General features: G+C 36.1%; 1 protein-coding gene and 1 long non-coding RNA gene across 3 annotated transcripts in view; one reads left to right on the top strand and one right to left on the bottom strand.

Moving 5' to 3' along the window:
• Positions 1-893: 893 nt before the first annotated feature.
• Positions 894-18616, top strand: LOC124155537. The gene is made up of 3 exons (XR_006864199.1): positions 894-1053; positions 17537-17646; positions 18272-18616. It is a non-coding gene; the product is annotated as an uncharacterized LOC124155537 (long non-coding RNA).
• LOC124155524 (SUN domain-containing protein 3-like) overlaps positions 3684-18621 on the bottom strand; it is a 35048-nt gene continuing 20110 nt past the window's right edge. For both annotated transcript variants that reach the window (XM_046529425.1, XM_046529434.1), the window contains 5 exons: positions 17718-17827; positions 11494-11661; positions 9604-9699; positions 4095-4256; positions 3684-3991 (listed from right to left, as the gene is read on the bottom strand). In XM_046529425.1, coding sequence (XP_046385381.1) covers positions 4119-4256; positions 9604-9699; positions 11494-11661; positions 17718-17827 — 512 coding nt within the window. In that variant the 3' untranslated portion in view covers positions 3684-3991; positions 4095-4118. The remainder of the gene's footprint in view (positions 3992-4094; positions 4257-9603; positions 9700-11493; positions 11662-17717; positions 17828-18621) is intronic.

The raw sequence follows: 18621 nt of genomic DNA, 5'->3' as shown, positions 1-18621 counted from the left end.
GATGTTTATCCACCCCGAGGTAAATTTAAGCATTAGGGCTAAAAGCAGAACGAATCAGTGTTAATATTCGGGTGAAGCAGGTTTTATCTTCTATTTCAGCAATTAGGATTTTAACCTGTGACGTCATGACAGAATTAGCACTGCCGGAACGCACTCCCCTTAACTTTTTTTAGAAGTGAAATATTACTCCGTGTGTTTTTGATTGCAAGTTATTGCCTAACTTTTACCAATTTTTTTCGTTGCGAATGCTTATATTTGAAATTATGGAGTAAAAAAATGGTAAAGGTGTTATTTGAGTATTATGTCTTTTGTTAACCAGTGCCAGAACGGCGTTACGACACCATGACACCGCTGGTTTTAACGCATTGCAGTACTCGGAATCAACGTATAATATCAAAATTATAATCGACGGGGTACCAAAACATGAGCTTTTAATGGATAATACTTTTTATAGTGTAAAGGTTGTAAAAAAATTTTGTCAAGAAATTTTAACCCTGGATAGATGATACCAGTAGGAAACAAAATTGCTTATGATGTTTAGGTCGAAAACGCTCCATTTTTAAACTGCAGAACAACGCGCCAATACTCCGATTGGGCGCGAGTTTGCCCTGTTGCCGGACACCTCATGACTTCGTCTGCCAGAGATCGCGATGTATCCAAGGCATTCGGCAACGGGGCAAACTCGCGGCCAATCGGAGCGCTTGGCCCAATGTTTCTGCAGTTTTAAAATGGCGCGTTTTCGACCTAAACATCATTATAGTCATATTGGTTCCAACTTGTATCAGCTATCCGGGGTTTAAATTTCTTGAGATAATTTTTCTCGTCGATGTATAATGTATACTCGCTAATTAACACCTGAGATAAATATGAGAAGTATGTGTAATATAAAATATGTGAGATATGAGAATTCAAAACGTGCACGTGCTGTTATCTGCGCAAAGTTTTGATTTCTTACCGTAAATCCGTAAACCTTTAGATGAAGTTAGCTTTTACCCCTGACAGGAAATTCTGGAAGCTTCGGAGAAGTTGATTGTTCTACATTGAATAACCTAGGTAACGTTGAGTATTCTTTTAAATTTTAATGAATGATATTATATGGAATGCGTTCCTTCTACTTACATATAATATTATAATCATTTGCGCTGAAAGTAATCGTCGAGGATCACCAAGAACTATGTTTTAACAGAAAACAAACTTCTAGGTGATCACCGCTGACAATTTTACACATGTTCCCGTTGGGCAAGTTCATTCTTACCAATATTTTCCAAGCTGATTTCATACACTGCCGAAAGCAGCATCAGTGTGCTATTTATGTCACTCAGAAAATGGAAGATAATGGCTAGTAAATTGGAACATTTTCGTTATGTTTTTTTGTTTAAGTGTCAGCCGACCGATTGATACCCTACAATTAGCCTACCCCAATTAATTAAGGAAATCAATATTTTATAGGTGTTATTCCCGACCCTTGAGAAAATATTTGCGAATATATTTGGGAAAACGGTACACCCGGAGAAGATAAACTGGAGGATGATGCATTGGATGCCGAATTCAATAACAGTAATCCGTGACCTCAGCTTCCTAAACCTTGGCCCAACGATAGCTTGGAACTTATTGTACTTTCCTTGAGAGGAATTAAGTATAGTAGTGTACTGTGCTATAAAGAATTGGTTTAAAGTTATAGATCAGTTTTTTAGTAAATAATAATTCAATGCTTTCGCTGTAATAATTTGGTAAAAATGTGTCATTATTTTTTGTGGGTACATTCATCCACAACCCCTGTGAAACTGTCCACCTGGGTCTATCCGAAAAATTAAGTTTGCACGTCTACAACCCTAATTTTTGTGAACTTGGCTCGTTTTAATCTTTATTGTAGTCACAAAAGCAGTAAATATTATGTATTTTTTTACTATATGGGTCATTCCATGTCAGTTCATCCAGGCATGACACCCACAGCCTCGGACTAAACTAAATAAATCACCAATGAACTTGCATCTTTGAACTAATTTCCTACATATCGAGTTTCTCAACACATTTCTCCCATTGTATGCGGTACCAGTTTCAATATACTCTGTTCGTAGCGGTCCGTTTGTTGGGAGGATAGCCTATTATGGACTGCTGTTTTCACTTCATCATCTGTTGCAAAACGTTGACTAGTCAGGAATTTCTTTATGGGACCAAAAAGTTGTAAGTCAGATGATGCTAGGTCTGGACTGCATGGTGGATGCTGGAGCACCTCCCACCCAAATTCAGCGAGTTTCTCACAAACAGGAGCAGCAACATGGGAATGGGCGTTGTCTTTAAGAAGTTTGACACCATTATAATGTTCTAGCATCTGTCGTGGTAAGGGCATGACACAACTCAAACAAAGTTTTAATATAGGCTGCAGCATTTAATGTAAGCGCATGCCTGTCCTTCAAGATTGCTGCCTCAATGGCATGGAGTTGAATCTCTTACCAGTTGCCAAGAGTGTGGTGGATCATTAAGATTGTCAATGCCCTCTTGGAAGAATGCAATCCACCTGGAGACATTGCTGCGGTCTAGACAGTCATCCCCATACACGCCACGCATGCCCCTTTGAATTTCACTCGGTGAATGCCCTTATAGCGCAAACTTCAAACTTTAATATAGTCGTGAATTTTCAAAATTTCAGCTGCAATACCAGTGGAATAAAAATTAGGTATTTTGCGAGTTACTTTCCGATCTGCCCTCATTCAGTAACATTGCCAAGAAGTTTTCTAGGACTGAAATAGAGCATGAAATTAATAAGGGTGCATGGATGAGATAGTCAACCCTTATTAAGGAAATTCGTATGTCATGGGTACTGAACAGTATGGGTCTAGGAAACCTGTTCTACTTCCCTATCTCAGCAGGGTATTGAACGTAAGCCATCAGAATGCCTGTGGTCCACTCACCACCTTCACATAATCCCTTTGAACTCATCTTTATATCAAAATAAAACATGTTTTGATGTTAGAGGAATATTGAGGCTTAAAATATAATATCCCAGAACTTGTTTACCATAGTATACAAAGTGCCATTGCTATATAGGTATGAAGTTTCAAAGTTCCATCGGGAACTCAGGTTCCATATCCAGAGCAGAAGTTTTTTATCTGGAACTGATATACCTGTACCATTTCAATCCTCATAATTTCCGTACCTGGACTTAGGTTCCATACCTAAAACCAACGTTCCACACCTGAAACATCCTCTTGTTCTATATCAGGAACACCTACTCCATAACAGGAACATCTGTTCCATGATAGGAACGTTTGTTCCACATCTGGAACTTCTGTTAAAAATCTGGAACCAATGTTGCATCTGAAATATACAACTATTCTATATCGACCAGTTTCATGCCAGTTCAATATCTGAAACCTTCGTTCTGAATCAGTTTCAGATCTGACTTTGGTTGATAACCAATTGAACATTTTTGATTGGGAGGAGATCGATAAAAAAATATGATCTTATTTATTTTATGAAAATATTTGTAGTTGAAAAAGTATTTTGTGTTGGTATTGTAGAGAGAGATATTTCTTTACAAGTTGTAATAGTAATGACAGTTTGTAATGATTTCATGAGGTGTTTTAAAAGTTGTGCTGCACCACTGTTTCTGATTCCATCACATGTGTGTTGGGTGCAAGGAATGTTTCCGAATTAAGTTTCAAAAAGAATCACTTGCCTTATCACTGTCGCACATTTTCATGAATGAGTAACAACATTATAATCCCTCTGTCACGTGTAAGACAGTACATTTTTTAACATTAGTTGCTCATTTATGTAGAAACATTGTATGATATAATTTTTATTTTTTAATTGTCTTTTGCTCTTCACACTTCAGTGTACAAAAAAAACTCTATTGATGAACTCTTTAACTGAATCATCAATCCAGTTCATCTCTTGTGCACATGAACAAGAAGAGGGAACAATTCTTGGAATGTGTGCCTCTGGTACTTCTAGTAGATCATCACTTCTTTCCTGGATTAGAATCCTCCTAAAATATTATTATTTTTTTGTTAGATCTTTTTTCATTTATGTAAGTTATTGCATGAATAGAGAGGAAGCCTATTCAAATATTTTTTTCTACTTGTTCTTACCACAGTAAAAACTAAATTTAGTTTCTAAATCACATTATGGAGTGATTCAAAGCTGACCAGTTCTCCATGAACTCTTAATCGATATACGCAAGTATATCTTTTCTCTCCATGATTTGATGAAATCCTTAGTTCAATGAATGGGTATGGCAGCTTGCTCTGGTACTGGAAAAATAATTGTGACTGTTAACTTAGTTATTAAATATTACTGTAGTTTTAACAATGGTAATACATATGATTATACAATGTAATTATGTAAATGGATGTTTTAGTTAAATGCTTTATGTGGAGCATAGTACAGTGGAACCTCGTTAAAGCGAGTACGGGCTATAGCGACACTCCCGCTATAACGAGAGATAGCCGATGCACCGTCAATTGACCCTACAATAAGCGTGTTAAAAAATTCGTTTTTACGAGACCCTTTTGGTGTTGGCTCTCGCCATAGCGAGGGTTTCACCGCCGGAAGACTTTCATCAAGACTCCTTAACCTCTGTATTTGCTAGCGATCTGTTAGAAATGAAGTTAATGGAGTGCTCAGTCTCAAAGTTATGTGGTAAACTGTCGTTCGATAAATAAGTAGTTAATTTTGGTGAAAATATTGTGGCATTAGTATTCGCGAATGCTTAATCTTCTTTTGTTCCTCGGGCGGCAGAAAGCAGTCGGCAGCATACCCGCACGTCCGTGAGTTGCGTGAATAGAAAGCATTTGATGGCAGTCACCATGGCCAAAAAACACCAAACACGTCTAAGCGAGAAAATAAAAATAAAGGAGTAATATGAGTGTCGAAATTAATTTATCTTCCTATTCGCTCTGCAAAATTAAAAAAAAACAAAAGCGCCCAAGGAATGCAGACGATGAAGAGTTATAAGGAGCTTTGTTCGGGTGGTTTTGCCCATTCAAATCTGCGGGAACTTCTGAGAAAGGGGCTACGCCCAAGCGGAGCGGGGTATTTTAGGGATAGATTGCGAATCGAGAATTTTAAGAGTGCGGAAGGTTGATTATACTAATGCGAAGCACCAAAGCGTTATCTCCCCTCACAACTCCCCTGGTGATGCCTGCGGTGTAAACCTGAAGTCGTGGAAGAGAGGACTCCGATCATAAGTATCTTTAGAAGTATTCCCCGCGTCATATAACATAGACGAAACGGAACTTTTTTTTACATACAACTCCCCGACAAAACCCTTGCAGTATGAGGTATTTCTTGCAATGATGCCTCTAAAGGTAGGTAGTGCGCCTTAGCGATGATGTAGGATGTACGAAGCAATGATACTCAGCGTGAATTGTCCGGATGGACGTATTTATTCTCCGTTGCGGATTTACAAGGGTGAACTATTCGGGTCATTGGTCGGAGTCGTACTGGCGCTCTCTTTTGTTACGTGGGTAGCCGAGCATCCCCTGGTGGCCGCTGGAAGAACTCACAGAACAACTAACTCTCGTTTGCAGTGCCGTGGTAAACTCGGTGTATCATTTCAAATACGTCGCGAGCGTAACACTCAGAAAGAAACTTTTTTTCAACAACGGTAATTTTAATCACGTCATTTTTCAAGCTTAGCAAACTTTTTACCGTAGATGATGAAGATATTACATTATCTGATAGAAAAAGTCTTCCAAGGCGGGAACGTTATACAACCTTCCACCGGTAGAAACAAATGTAATGCGTTATTTCACTTCACTGCCGGTTAACGTACAGAAACAATAAACATACACCAATGGAAACCTTTGAGGCATTAAATAACCGCGATACTGTTTTGTCAGTTAATTTTTGAATTTTCAGTGGAAAATACCAAAATAATAGAATGATCACGTAAATGAACTAATTAAGTGCATAGAAAAATGACTTCGTCGGTTGTGCATTAGCATAATGATTGACGAAACAATGCTTTCCATGATTTTTATTCAGTGCGGCGCTTATAAATGGTTTGAATAGTTAGTCGTTGTTCGAGTAAGGAAATTTAGTGATGCAAAAAAACATCGCCTTTCGTCTGGATTTATGCTTACGTTTATCGGATAGATGTTTATCTGTCGCCGCACCACTCCTGTTTCTGTATATCTGTCCGCAACAGGTATATTGGCTATTATTTGCTCCACCTCCGGTAAAGCGACAATTCGCTATAGCGAGTGTTTATTAGTGCACCGTGGGGTGTCGTTATATCGAGGTTGCACTGTACATAGCACTAAAATCTATCCAGACAGCAATTAAATTGAGGAAAAACTATAATGTAAAAAACTGATTCAGTCATGATCAGTATCCCAACAGGTGGTACTTCGAGTACTGGGGATAATTGGCCAGCCCAAGTACCTTTCCAGCATTGTGCACGTAGTGTTAATGGATGTTGTTTTGAAGAATGCTGAAATTTAGTTTCATTAGTAACTTTTAACCCTTTAATAGCGAAGTTTTTTATCAGAGTTTTATTTTGTTTTTCCATTAAAAACTGCTTAATTACTGCCCAATCATTCAGATAAACACTTAGTTTTAAAATTCTGTTGAGTCGTTCTTGCGAGAGGGGGTGTGCCCATATGGGCACACTAGCCGTTCTGGCCAGCGGTCTGCATTCTGCAGAAGAATCACTCGAACCATCATAATTCTCATTTTTATTGCATCATACGCCATATATTGTTGCATTTACCTATAATATTTCTTTTATTTGGCAATTTGAAGTAATTTCAAATCATTATACTATAATTTTTCAGTTTAAACATTTTTTTTGGCTGTCCAAAGAACTTAACAGTATAAAACTCAGGTTTGAAAACAGTTATTGAATGAAAAAAAAAACACGTTATCAATGAGTTTATTAACAAAATTAGTCCTATATTGCTGGTAGAGTTTTTGAATGCTATAAATTGGATTTTCAATTGCCGAGTATGATAGAATTTCATTGAAGGCAAAGACCTGTGCATTTAGCAAATTCTCAGCGCGCGCAGGAAGAATATTCTTCATAAGAACATCGGCGTTTACGAAACGGGACAAATTGGTTATCACTACCATCATACCTTATGTCATCAGACTTTCTATGATTGGTTGCACTTGATAGGGAATGTTAAATACGACCACCAGGTCTGGGAAAGGTACATCTTCGTTACAAAAACACTTTTGCAAAATCTCGCCTAAAGGCTTACTGCGGTATATTTGAACCACAATTCCATACAGATCCAGGCATTTAGAATGGCAGCATCAACGAGATAGCTTCATGTGGACCATCACCATTTTTTCCTCTGATAACATTCCTGTACCTGTTGATATTTTGATCCGTGAGATCAGTTCCGCCCATCTAGATATTGTAGCTATAGACCACTGCTGGCTGCCTAACTTGTACCATTTTTGAGGTAACACGTTGGAATCTCGTGACCTTTTTGAGTGGGTGTACACATTGGCAAGGTGACTTGACAGTCACTACCGAATAGTCATTCTATTTAATGACAAAAATATTCCCTTTTTTCTCCCGTGCGAAAGCATGGGAGCAGCGGGGCTGCTAAGCTGGCTGTTTTTTTGATCAATGAGATACCTTTGGGTATCCTTTTTCTCAGAAATGTTCCAGTACCCTCATATCATTGAGATTTTAACTGACTTATTAGAGGGAAGCTAGGAAACCAATTGTCAAAATAAATGAAAAAGGTAAGATTTATCGCTTACTCTAGTAAATTGTCCAACATGATAAGCAAATACGAAGAGCATTTACCTACGAATTTATGGTAGTTATTTTTTTCTTCAACACTCAGTCCCTGCTGTATGCTGAAGTCCACCAAGTAATCTTGAGGAGTATTCAAGCACTATATTTCAAAGCCAAAACTTATAGGTTCACCCCATATGAACTGTTTGCAACCATGATTGCCAAAATATTTTATCATGGATTCATTGTAATTTAGCTCGGGGGTTGGCTCATAGTTTTCTGAACAAACGTACTTTATCATATTTATGAATGGCCTAAGTGTGCACATTTTGCCGCTGTTATCGTAGTGATTATTATCTGCACAGTGAAAAACCCTCATTATATTTTGCAACCTTGTGAATGGCATTATACACCAGGGTGTTTCAGACATCATCGCCACTCTCCCAAAAATTCTCTTCCTGCAGACAGCAATAACCACTCAGAATAGAATTGACTAGAACAGAGAAAAATAAATTTCTTCCGTCACGAACAATTCGGAAACCTCAACTAGGAATTTACTGGAAATGCAGCAAAATTCATTATGAGAAATATATTCTCAGCGGGTGACACGTCATCTCGTGCCTATGCATACTTATCGGTCATTTTGCTGTCTCCTCCATCCTTTTCAGGACTAAAACTGACGGAGCTTGTAATGATTGCTTATTAACTTTCGCCTTGATTGTCTCCTTGGGACTTACAACTAGGGATTGGACTTAGTTGGGAAAGTTGAACACGAGTTCAATGTGGTCGACGTGATCAAGGTTCTATCTACTTTTTATTGTTTCAAAGTTTTATACGCGATACAAAGCGCTTCACCATGAGCTTCATCATTGTATTTATCAAACATCCTTTCCCCTTTCCACCATGCCCTAGATTGTTGGGTATGAATACCAGTGGTAGAAAATAGGTAGCCCTATCATTCTTCATACTTAGATAGTTGAGCAAAGTATAACGCAAGCACCATGAATAAAAGTGTTGAATTGTATAAAATAGATTTTTTGTACTAAATATTAATGGAAATATTACAAAAAAATACAGCAAAAAATATTGAAGTCGTTAAAACCGAGTGACATAAGAAAAAAGTGAAAGATTGACAAAAACTTAGCGTTTTACATTGAAATTATTTGATAACGTACCCAATAACGACATTTGTAGGGAAGGACACACGCCAAAAAAAAACACCCCCGGCTACTGGCTAGCGTGCCCATATGGGATAACTCAAAAATAAATTCAAATTCCTCGTCTCATACGAAAGATATCACAATTCTGGCAAAAGAAACTGAAGTTGACAACATTCATTATGAGGATAAGATTAAATACTTAGCCGAGTATAAAAAATAAAAGGAAAAAAAATCGTGTTTGCTGAAGACACTTCACCATTGTTTCTCTTTTGCCTCCTCAAACAGAGTGAGTAAGAATACCTATCCTGCCACAGTCAACTGCTGGTACAAATGCTGGCTGTATAAGCACACGAACCGAATAAAGTGATACTTTGTAATCATTTTTGGCGAAAACAACATGCTATATAATGCTTGGGTCGGAATTTATACGAAATTCTTTAGACCACTGCAGCTGTGCCCATATGGGCACGCTAGCCGTTCAGGGGTCAACTCTGTAGTTGTGATTCTGACTTTAGTTCAGGAATTTAGTAAGTTTGGAGCATATTATCCCATGCGTATGAGTAACCCCCAGCATGTCCAAAATTTGTGATTTCATAGCTTATGTCCGTGAGTTTGTCTTATATCTAAAATGTATAAGATTACGGTCATCTACATTGCAGAGTTTTCATTGAGATACCCAGTTTCTTGCTATTGAGTACAAATTATGCATCATTTTAGATAGTAATCATTTCTTTAACCACATACCTGAACATTGAATGTCTGTGCTGGGGGTCCATTTTTATCATAAGAGAAATTTCCAAAATAGAATGCATTCATCTCATCATCTTGGCTCATGAGACCCTAGTTGAAAAAATAAAAAGTTCAAGAGTTTTAATCCAGCAGAGTAGTGTCTCATCATGTATCTTCGTACATTTTCCATTTCCTAGAAAAATTTTATTACTTTGTTAAGATGAGACAATATTTATTTTGAGATTAAATGTTTAATAAATTTTCAAAACTTATTTTTGCTGTTCCTTTCTGCGTTCCATAAGTAATGCCACCAAATTTTTCCTGACGCATGGTTATGCCACAGTGTGTTTTGGGATAGGTTGAGGGGGTGTTACATTCAAAACACACTCGGTCCCATTTGGCTATGAGCTGCTGGAGAGTCAGGACTTGCATTTACATGAACCCTGATTTGAGTTTATGTAACGCGGCTCAATGAATCGTTCTGTGGAGCAATGGTACGCTATCAAATTTTGCGTCAAATTTAGGAAGTACACCACCAAAACGCTTCCATTAATTAAGCAGGCCTTTGGGGGTGATTACTTGTCCCAATCACAAGTTTTTCAATGGCGCAAGTCATTCATGGAGGGCCAAGAGAAGATCACCTACGAACCTTGCAGTAGACCGCCATCAACCTCAAATCCATGGATCCAACCAGCATCCATGCTCATTGTCTTCTTTGACGTGGGAGGCATTGTCCACTCTGAATTGGTACCTGCCATGGTCACACTGAACTCATCTTTTTAATTGGAAGTCCTCAAAAGACTGAGAAGAAGGGTCACTCGCTTCCGAAGCGACATCAAGGTTGCGTGGAAAGTTCATCATGACAACGTGCCGAGTCACAGTGCCTTGGTTGTCAGTGACTTCCTGTCCAGGATCCACTGCCAATTGGTTCCCCTACAGCCCCGACCTGGCTCCCACTGACTGTTTTTAGTTTCCTCAATTAAAAGGAGTCATTAGAGGAAAACGTTGAGGGACACAATTGAAAGCATCCAGGCGCATGTCACCTTGGCTCTAAAGGACCAGTGGTGCCGACTCCATGGGGCCTGAGGGGGCCCAAGCCCCCTTGAATTATTGAGGGGGCGGAGCCCCCTCACTATTTCAATAAAGTAATTTACTTATGCACAAAGGTTAAGAAAAAGACTTCGCTGTTCCACAAAATAAAATATATTTGCGACCGGTTTCGATACAGCGTATCATCATCTGGCCAGATGATGATACGCTGTAGCGAACAGCGAAGTCTTTTTCTTAACCTTTGTGCATCATGAAGGAGTTCCACCATGTTACGCCAACCACCATTGCATTTAATTTAGTTATATTATGCTTTGTGAAATCACAAAAATATATTGGTACCTATTTTTTATTTCCCATGCTTGACGCTAGTTACCTTTTAAAATAAATTCAACAATGCGTAAAAACAAATACATAATGTAGTATGCAGGTTAACTGAAAGCAAGTGGTATGAATCATGATATGCTGTTACACACTTTGAATTAAACCTCTTCCCGGAGCAAGACCTCCGATATGGGCCCCCCCAATATTTTTTATAAGTCGGCGCCCCTGTAAAGGACATACCAGTAAAGGCCTTCCAGACATGGAAACAATGCCTCCAGAAGTGTATCAATGCAAGAGGGTGCAATTTTGAAGATTTTTGATCGTTTGTACGAATATGAGAAGAAATGTGTAGCTATGAAAAGGTTAGCGGATGGAAGAGAGAAATGGAGAGCTGCGTCAAACCAATCCCAGGATTGTTGACTAATGATGATGATGATTCGATGAGTAACTTTTTATGAATTTGGTCACATTACTTATGGAACTTAATTCCTACTTATTTGTTGTGTTTAAATAATCCCCTGTTTTACTATTTACCCATATTGAGAACTCTCTTGGAGCTGATTCAATGTTTCCACTTGGAGAGAGTGCAACTGGTATATGCTCCATTGTCACAGATGTCACATAAATGTATCCTATGAGCTGAATCACTGCTCTTCCATTTGATCCTTTGAATGCCCAACATTGTCCTGGAAGTACTCCTGGCTTTAAAGCAATATAAAATTAGTTATTTTAGCTGTACACTCTAAGCCTTACATTCTAATATGGAGATTACTCATGACATTACGACCTTTTTTTCTGAGTTTCAGCATCATGAAACCAGTATGAGATATTATTTGATCAATACATACTTGATTTTATGACATCATTTGACTTCTCAAAATCCCTGATTTTCAGCAGAGAATGGTAAATTTTACATTTTAATAGGTTTACATGCTTTTCGTTGGAAGTGCAGTCTACACCTTGGTATTATGTCAGCCATTATTTTCACAATGTATTTCTGTGCCTAATTATTCTTGTTGTAGCTCATTCACACCATTTGTGAACCAATGCACTTATTTACATGCCACCATCAGTTAGAATTGATATAGTAATTCCCAGTGGCGTAGCTAGGAATACGCTTTGGGGGGTGGCAACCCAGTCCAGGAAAATTTTTGAAAAATTAAATGCATTTTAACCAGGCCTGTGCAGGGCCGCTGGCAGTATCCTGGTGCGCCCTCCAGCCTGGAGATCTTTGGTGCCCCCCGGTAATTCTCCTCATGCTGGCGCCATCTGGCCATGGTTGTCCACCACACTAAGAAGGGGTCCAGCACAGGCCTGATTTCAACATCATATTGGCATGAAAGATTTAACTCAAAGCAGTTGCAGTTATTACATGTCAAAACCAAACAAGAGTTTTAAACATTTTTATTTCTCTGAGGCTTTGGGGGGGGATCTGTCCCCTCATCCCCTCCCAGAGGTACGCCACTGTTAATTACTCTGATGTAAGTTATCTTATCAGCTTCTCATATTTATGTCTCTTCTCTTTCGCATCCGTCTTCATTTGCTCTATATTTGGTCATATTTGACAATAAATAACTAAGGAAAGAACATTAGATGAGTCTAAAATTTTAGGTCACTCCATATAATTTCAACAACAGAAGTAACATATTCAACCCTACCCACTCTGATTCTTTTTAAGGTTAGAATATTTTTTTTTTTACTCTTGCAAGTTATGAGTGAATACATGTATATTAGTTTTACAACAAGTAAAAACAAATTTAAGGGGCACCACACCATATATGCAGTAGGGAAACTTGGTGAAATTAGACCTTTAGAAGAATACCTATAACCTGATACCATTATTATTATTTATATTACACTTTTAACTGCAGCACGCTCACGATTATCCTAATGGCTAATGATGGGGAGAGACGGCACGAATAATCGGAAAACACGGATAACCCAAACTTTGATGTCTAGTAATGTTCATAATTTACGTAAAACAAACTATATGTTAGTATTTATGCAGTTATTCTTTTACATTAGAGTGCTTCCTGGACTCATTGAGAGCTTTCTTTGCCAATTTGCGATCTTTTTCGCGGCAATAACATTGTGGTACTTGCATGAATAATGCTCAATATAAGGCCTGGTTTTGAAAACCACACATCCGTGGCTGTGTGATCACGGATAAAGAGAAGTGGTTTGCACGAAAGCCTCAAAACCTCTGCTCATTGTCGGAACTAAACTGTCAGGCACGACGCCACGTAGTTGCATCTCGCACAAGTTGCCCGGGTTGCAACTGCTGCGGGACGTGTATCTGTGATCATGGAGCACGGTCGCGCACTACCAGGCTTGGAAAACGGGAACACAATGCTCCCATGAATGCAGCTAGCGTGCTATTGCTTCTATTTTACGAAGGGGTATCTAACGGAAATAAAAATCCCGGTATGTATATCCTAGCATTAATGCAGTAATTCCGATGATTTTGCGTCCGATTTTTTTTTTTTTTTTATAAAGATCGCGGACAATATTGAGCTAGAGTGAAATCATGCACAGATATACCACAGCCGGGTAATCGGGAGTCTGCTGTATTTTAATAATAAATTTTATTTAATGTTCCTTCCATGCATTTGTCTATCTATGTTTCAAATATTTATATGTGTTTGTATTTTTGTTCTTAATTTGAATTAGTCCAGGAAATGAAGCATTTTGGCTTGCAATTTTTTCAAACTGAATCGATTTTCTTGAAATTTTCACAATAAGTAGGGAATATACCAAGAATCAAAATCTATATCATGCCGACGGGCGCTTTTACCCTGGGGGTGGTTTCCACCCCAACTCGGGGGTGGAAATATTTAATTATATTTTGACCACAGAAATCGATAGAAAATTGAATTGTAAGAATAAAATGTTCTTTCCATTTTTTGCGTAAAATTAATATTTTTCGAGTTATTAGCGATTGAAAGTAACAGTTTTTTGACGAAAAAATCAACGATTTTAATCGATTATAGGCAAATAACTTGAAAAGTATTAATTTTATTAGAAAATTGTGAATTACAAAACTGTAGCTTGTAAAAAATTAAATAAAAATCTTATTTTATATTACCTTTATGACCAATTCGGACCGAGCTACAACTTGTTGATGGTTATCTATTGTTTGTCATACGCTAAATTTGAAAGATTCAATACCAAATAGCGGGAAAAATATAATTTTCGAGGAAAAATTATATGATCTGTTTAAAAGTGTTTTTAAAAAACTTTCTTATAATGAGAACAAATATTTTTTATCATGAAATTTGAGCGAGTTATGATTAAAAATAAGATCAGTCCCTACTTTTTTGTACGAAAAAATCAGTGAAAACAACTCCTTATTACCACACTAGACAAAATTGATCAATGCCCTTCAGTATTTCTCTTTATTTAAGTATTGTTAATTGATCCTAGAAGTTTTCTTAATTTACAACTCTAAATTTTGAAAAAATTGGAGGAAAAAGTGAAAAGTCATTTTCTACAATTTTGTTAAAAATGCTCTTTTTTTCAAAATAACTCCAAAAAAACTGGAGATATGAAAAAAATGCGAGAGTAATAAATTGTAGCTTCTTTATTTTCAAATATTTTAGTGTGTTTTAATTTTCTATACAATAAATATTTGGTGAGATATTGATAATTAAAACCTCTATTTCCACCTCCAGCTCCACCTTATTTAAACCCTTAAATCCCTCCCCTTTCAAAATTAATGACTCGAAAAAAATTTAATTCATATGACCTTCTAGTCAATAAAATCCCTACAAAATACAATTTAAATTAACTTTCTATAATAAAAAATAAAGGAGCTATGCTTGAAATACCAATCAAATTTATTTTCGAAAAATTCGAAATCCACAATTCAGAGCATAATATTCCTCATAATCAGCATATACTTTTTGTACTTTACGTTAGAAGCTAACGACACACTCAAATTTGCTACAAAATAAACACACATACCCATAAGATGTATATATACATACACATGTGTGAGTATGTGAGCTCTCGCTTACCTGTGAGCATGCATGTGGTGGGAAGACTGGAAGCCATACAGTCTCCGTTTGATTGTGTTTCATGTAATGTCTACATAAATGTACATTTATTTGTTTATGTTACCATGACGAAGTTTGTTCTGTTTATCCTATTGTTATATCTTTTCTGTGCAGTGATTAAAATCATGAGAGAAAAAAGTGAATACATAATAAAAGGAGTATAAGAAAGTGAATAAGAAGATACAATGTGATAAATATTTTTTTTTACATTAACCCCCAATAAGGGTTGATTATTATGGGTTGAATCGCCTTAAAATTATTTTCCAAACAAAAAAAATTATTATACAAATAATTTAAACAAAATTTTACCCGTATTTAGCTTTAAAATATAATTTTTTAAGTTTTAGCTTTTAGGGGTAGTTTTCACCCCTAAAAAATAAAAGGCGCCCTTCGGCATAATATAGACTTTGAAGAAAGGGGTATGATTAGTCTAATCCCAAATATTTATGCAAAACGATTCGGTTTGAAAAAAATTTTTAAAGGAGGTATGATTAGTATAATCACAAATTTTTATGCAAATCGATTCAGTTTGAAAATTCTTTTTTACATTAACCCCCAATAAGGATTGATTATTATGGGTTGAAACGCCTTAAAATTATTTTCCAAACAAAAAAAATAATTATACAAATAATTTAAACTAAATTTTACTCGTATTTAGCTTTAAAAAATATTTTTTTTAAGTTCCAGCTTTTAGGGGTAGTTTTCACCCCTAAAAAATAAAAAGCGCCCTTCGGCATGATATAGACTTTGAAGTAGGGGGTATGATTAGTCTAATCCCAAATATTTATGCAAAACGATTCGGTTTGAAAAAAATTTTTAAAGGAGGTATGATTAGTATAATCACAAATTTTTATGCAAATCGATTCAGTTTGAAAATTCTTTTTTACATTAACCCCCAATAAGGATTGATTATTATGGGTTGAAACGCCTTAAAATTATTTTCCAAACAAAAAAAATAATTATACAAATAATTTAAACTAAATTTTACTCGTATTTAGCTTTAAAAAATATTTTTTTTAAGTTCCAGCTTTTAGGGGTAGTTTTCACCCCTAAAAAATAAAAAGCGCCCTTCGGCATGATATAGACTTTGAAGTAGGGGGTATGATTAGTCTAATCCCAAATATTTATGCAAAACGATTCGGTTTGAAAAAAATTTTTAAAGGAGGTATGATTAGTATAATCACAAATTTTTATGCAAATCGATTCAGTTTGAAAATTCTTTTTTACATTAACCCCCAATAAGGATTGATTATTATGGGTTGAAACGCCTTAAAATTATTTTCCAAACAAAAAAAATAATTATACAAATAATTTAAACTAAATTTTACTCGTATTTAGCTTTAAAAAATATTTTTTTTAAGTTCCAGCTTTTAGGGGTAGTTTTCACCCCTAAAAAATAAAAAGCGCCCTTCGGCATGATATAGACTTTGAAGTAGGGGGTATGATTAGTCTAATCCCAAATATTTATGCAAAACGATTCGGTTTGAAAAAAATTTTTAAAGGAGGTATGATTAGTATAATCACAAATTTTTATGCAAATCGATTCAGTTTGAAAATTCTTTTTTACATTAACCCCCTATAAGGATTGATTATTATGGGTTGAAACGCCTTAAAATTATTTTCCAAACAAAAAAAATAATTATACAAATAATTTAAACTAAATTTTACTCGTATTTAGCTTTAAAAAATATTTTTTTAAGTTCCAGCTTTTAGGGGTAGTTTTCACCCCTAAAAAATAAAAAGCGCCCTTCGGCATGATATAGATTTTGAAGTAGGGGGTATAATTAGTCTATTCCCAAATTTTGGTGCAAATCGATTCAGTTTGAAAAAATTGCAAGGTTTTTCACTTTTATGAGCTTCATTTCCTGGACTAAATGTATTTTGTTAGTACGTATTCTTGTAATTTGGTAAAAGGGCTTGAGTCCATGAAATAAATATATAAAATTATTATTATTACAGCATTTAATCATGAATTTTTTTGAAGAGGATAAATGTATGTAGCTAAAACTGTGATTCAATGTGGCTTGTTTGTATGGGTAACCTGTAACTTTGTCAGTAATCATTGTAAATATGAATAATTTTGTATTCCTTTATACCTCACATGGCCGCTAAACGTACATCATTTGATGGTATTTTGAACTTCATGGGAACTGTATTGAAATTTGGTAGATAAAATTTAATTTAGCATGAGAATTGCCATTGAAAGTTTGCTTTTAGTCCAGAAAAAACAGTGAGAGACAGACTTTGAAAATCAAGCAAGTATGTATTTACTCAGACTGGATTGTGTATGTATATGATTTATATTAAAAATAAATATTTTTAATTGTTTTCATAGGGTTGTTTTACAGCACTTTTAAAAAAATGTCGTTTGGGGCAAAAGTGATGAATGGAAAGACTGTTTTGTCAAACATTCTTTTTCTAATAACTGCTGACGAAATTAGACAGAGGAGTCATTTTGAGGATAATTGAATATTCATTTATGTATTTTTCTTTGTTTTTATTTCTCTTGTCCTGTTTTGCAGAAGCAAGGAGGTGATAAAATAACAGAAGTTATGCAGCTCAGTTTGAGGCTGATGCATTGGCTGGTGCGCAAAAAAATAGGGCGGCAGCTTTGAAGGACCTTTTTTTTCCTGTGAGTACTGTGATCTTACCCAATATGTATAGTATGTAGCCATATCATGTTTTTTTTATCTATTACCTTACCTGAATAATAGCCTGGAGATTTCCTTTTTGGCATTGATGTAAACCAAACAATGAATGAGCTCTACTTAATGCGTATGGCTCTGTGTTTGGAGTATTCACGACTTTTCCTCCTATTCAAAAAGATGGAAATTGAAGTTGATGGTTGGTGAATTAACTTTGTGGGAATTGTACATGATAAAATAAAATAAAATCACTTCGTACTTTCCACTCAATTTTAAATGTTTTGCGATAGCAGTCTAGCTTGAAAATGAGAGAGAACGCGTGGAAACCAGTTGCAAAGCATTAAAAATTGTGTGGAAAGTACAAAGTGATTTTATTTTATTTTATCAAGATGGAAATTCTTTTTAAAATACTATTTTAACCCTCATATGGATTTTCAAATTTAGTTACGTCGTTGGATTTACGGCGCCGCAGCAGTGCTGCGTCATTTTTTATAATTATCTTTCAAAGTTAGCCTTTATTTACTATTTTTATGATTGATAATGGTAAATACATCTCACTCAGCAATATTCTCCTTCCGTTTCTCTTCTGCTATATGTATCTCACTGAGAAAGAATGGATCATCATCCCCGCTAATGAGTTTGGGACTCTCATCAGAACACCCACCACTGACATTTATTTACTTTAGTGATATAGTGAAGGAGTGGCCCTCATGGTGGGAAGAAAAGAGACGGCACTAAAGTCTGTCCTGCTGTCACTGATACCAAACAGTTATTGCAATTAATGTATTTTCCCCGGACTCACTTACCCACATCTTTTCAAGGACTTCAGACTACCCTTATCTTGCCTAACAGATAGTTTACTTGTGTTTCTCTCCTTTATGAAGCGAAGGAATTTCCATAAAAGTAAAGTAATATGCCAACCTCACCATTCTGCAGCCTCCCACAGGTCATAATAATGCTTA

This window comes from Ischnura elegans, chromosome 1 (genome assembly GCF_921293095.1).
Source record: "Ischnura elegans chromosome 1, ioIscEleg1.1, whole genome shotgun sequence".
Lineage (NCBI taxonomy): Eukaryota > Metazoa > Arthropoda > Insecta > Odonata > Coenagrionidae > Ischnura > Ischnura elegans.
The sequence above is the reverse complement of the archived record's forward strand: the minus strand, read 5'-3'. Positions and strand labels throughout refer to the sequence as shown.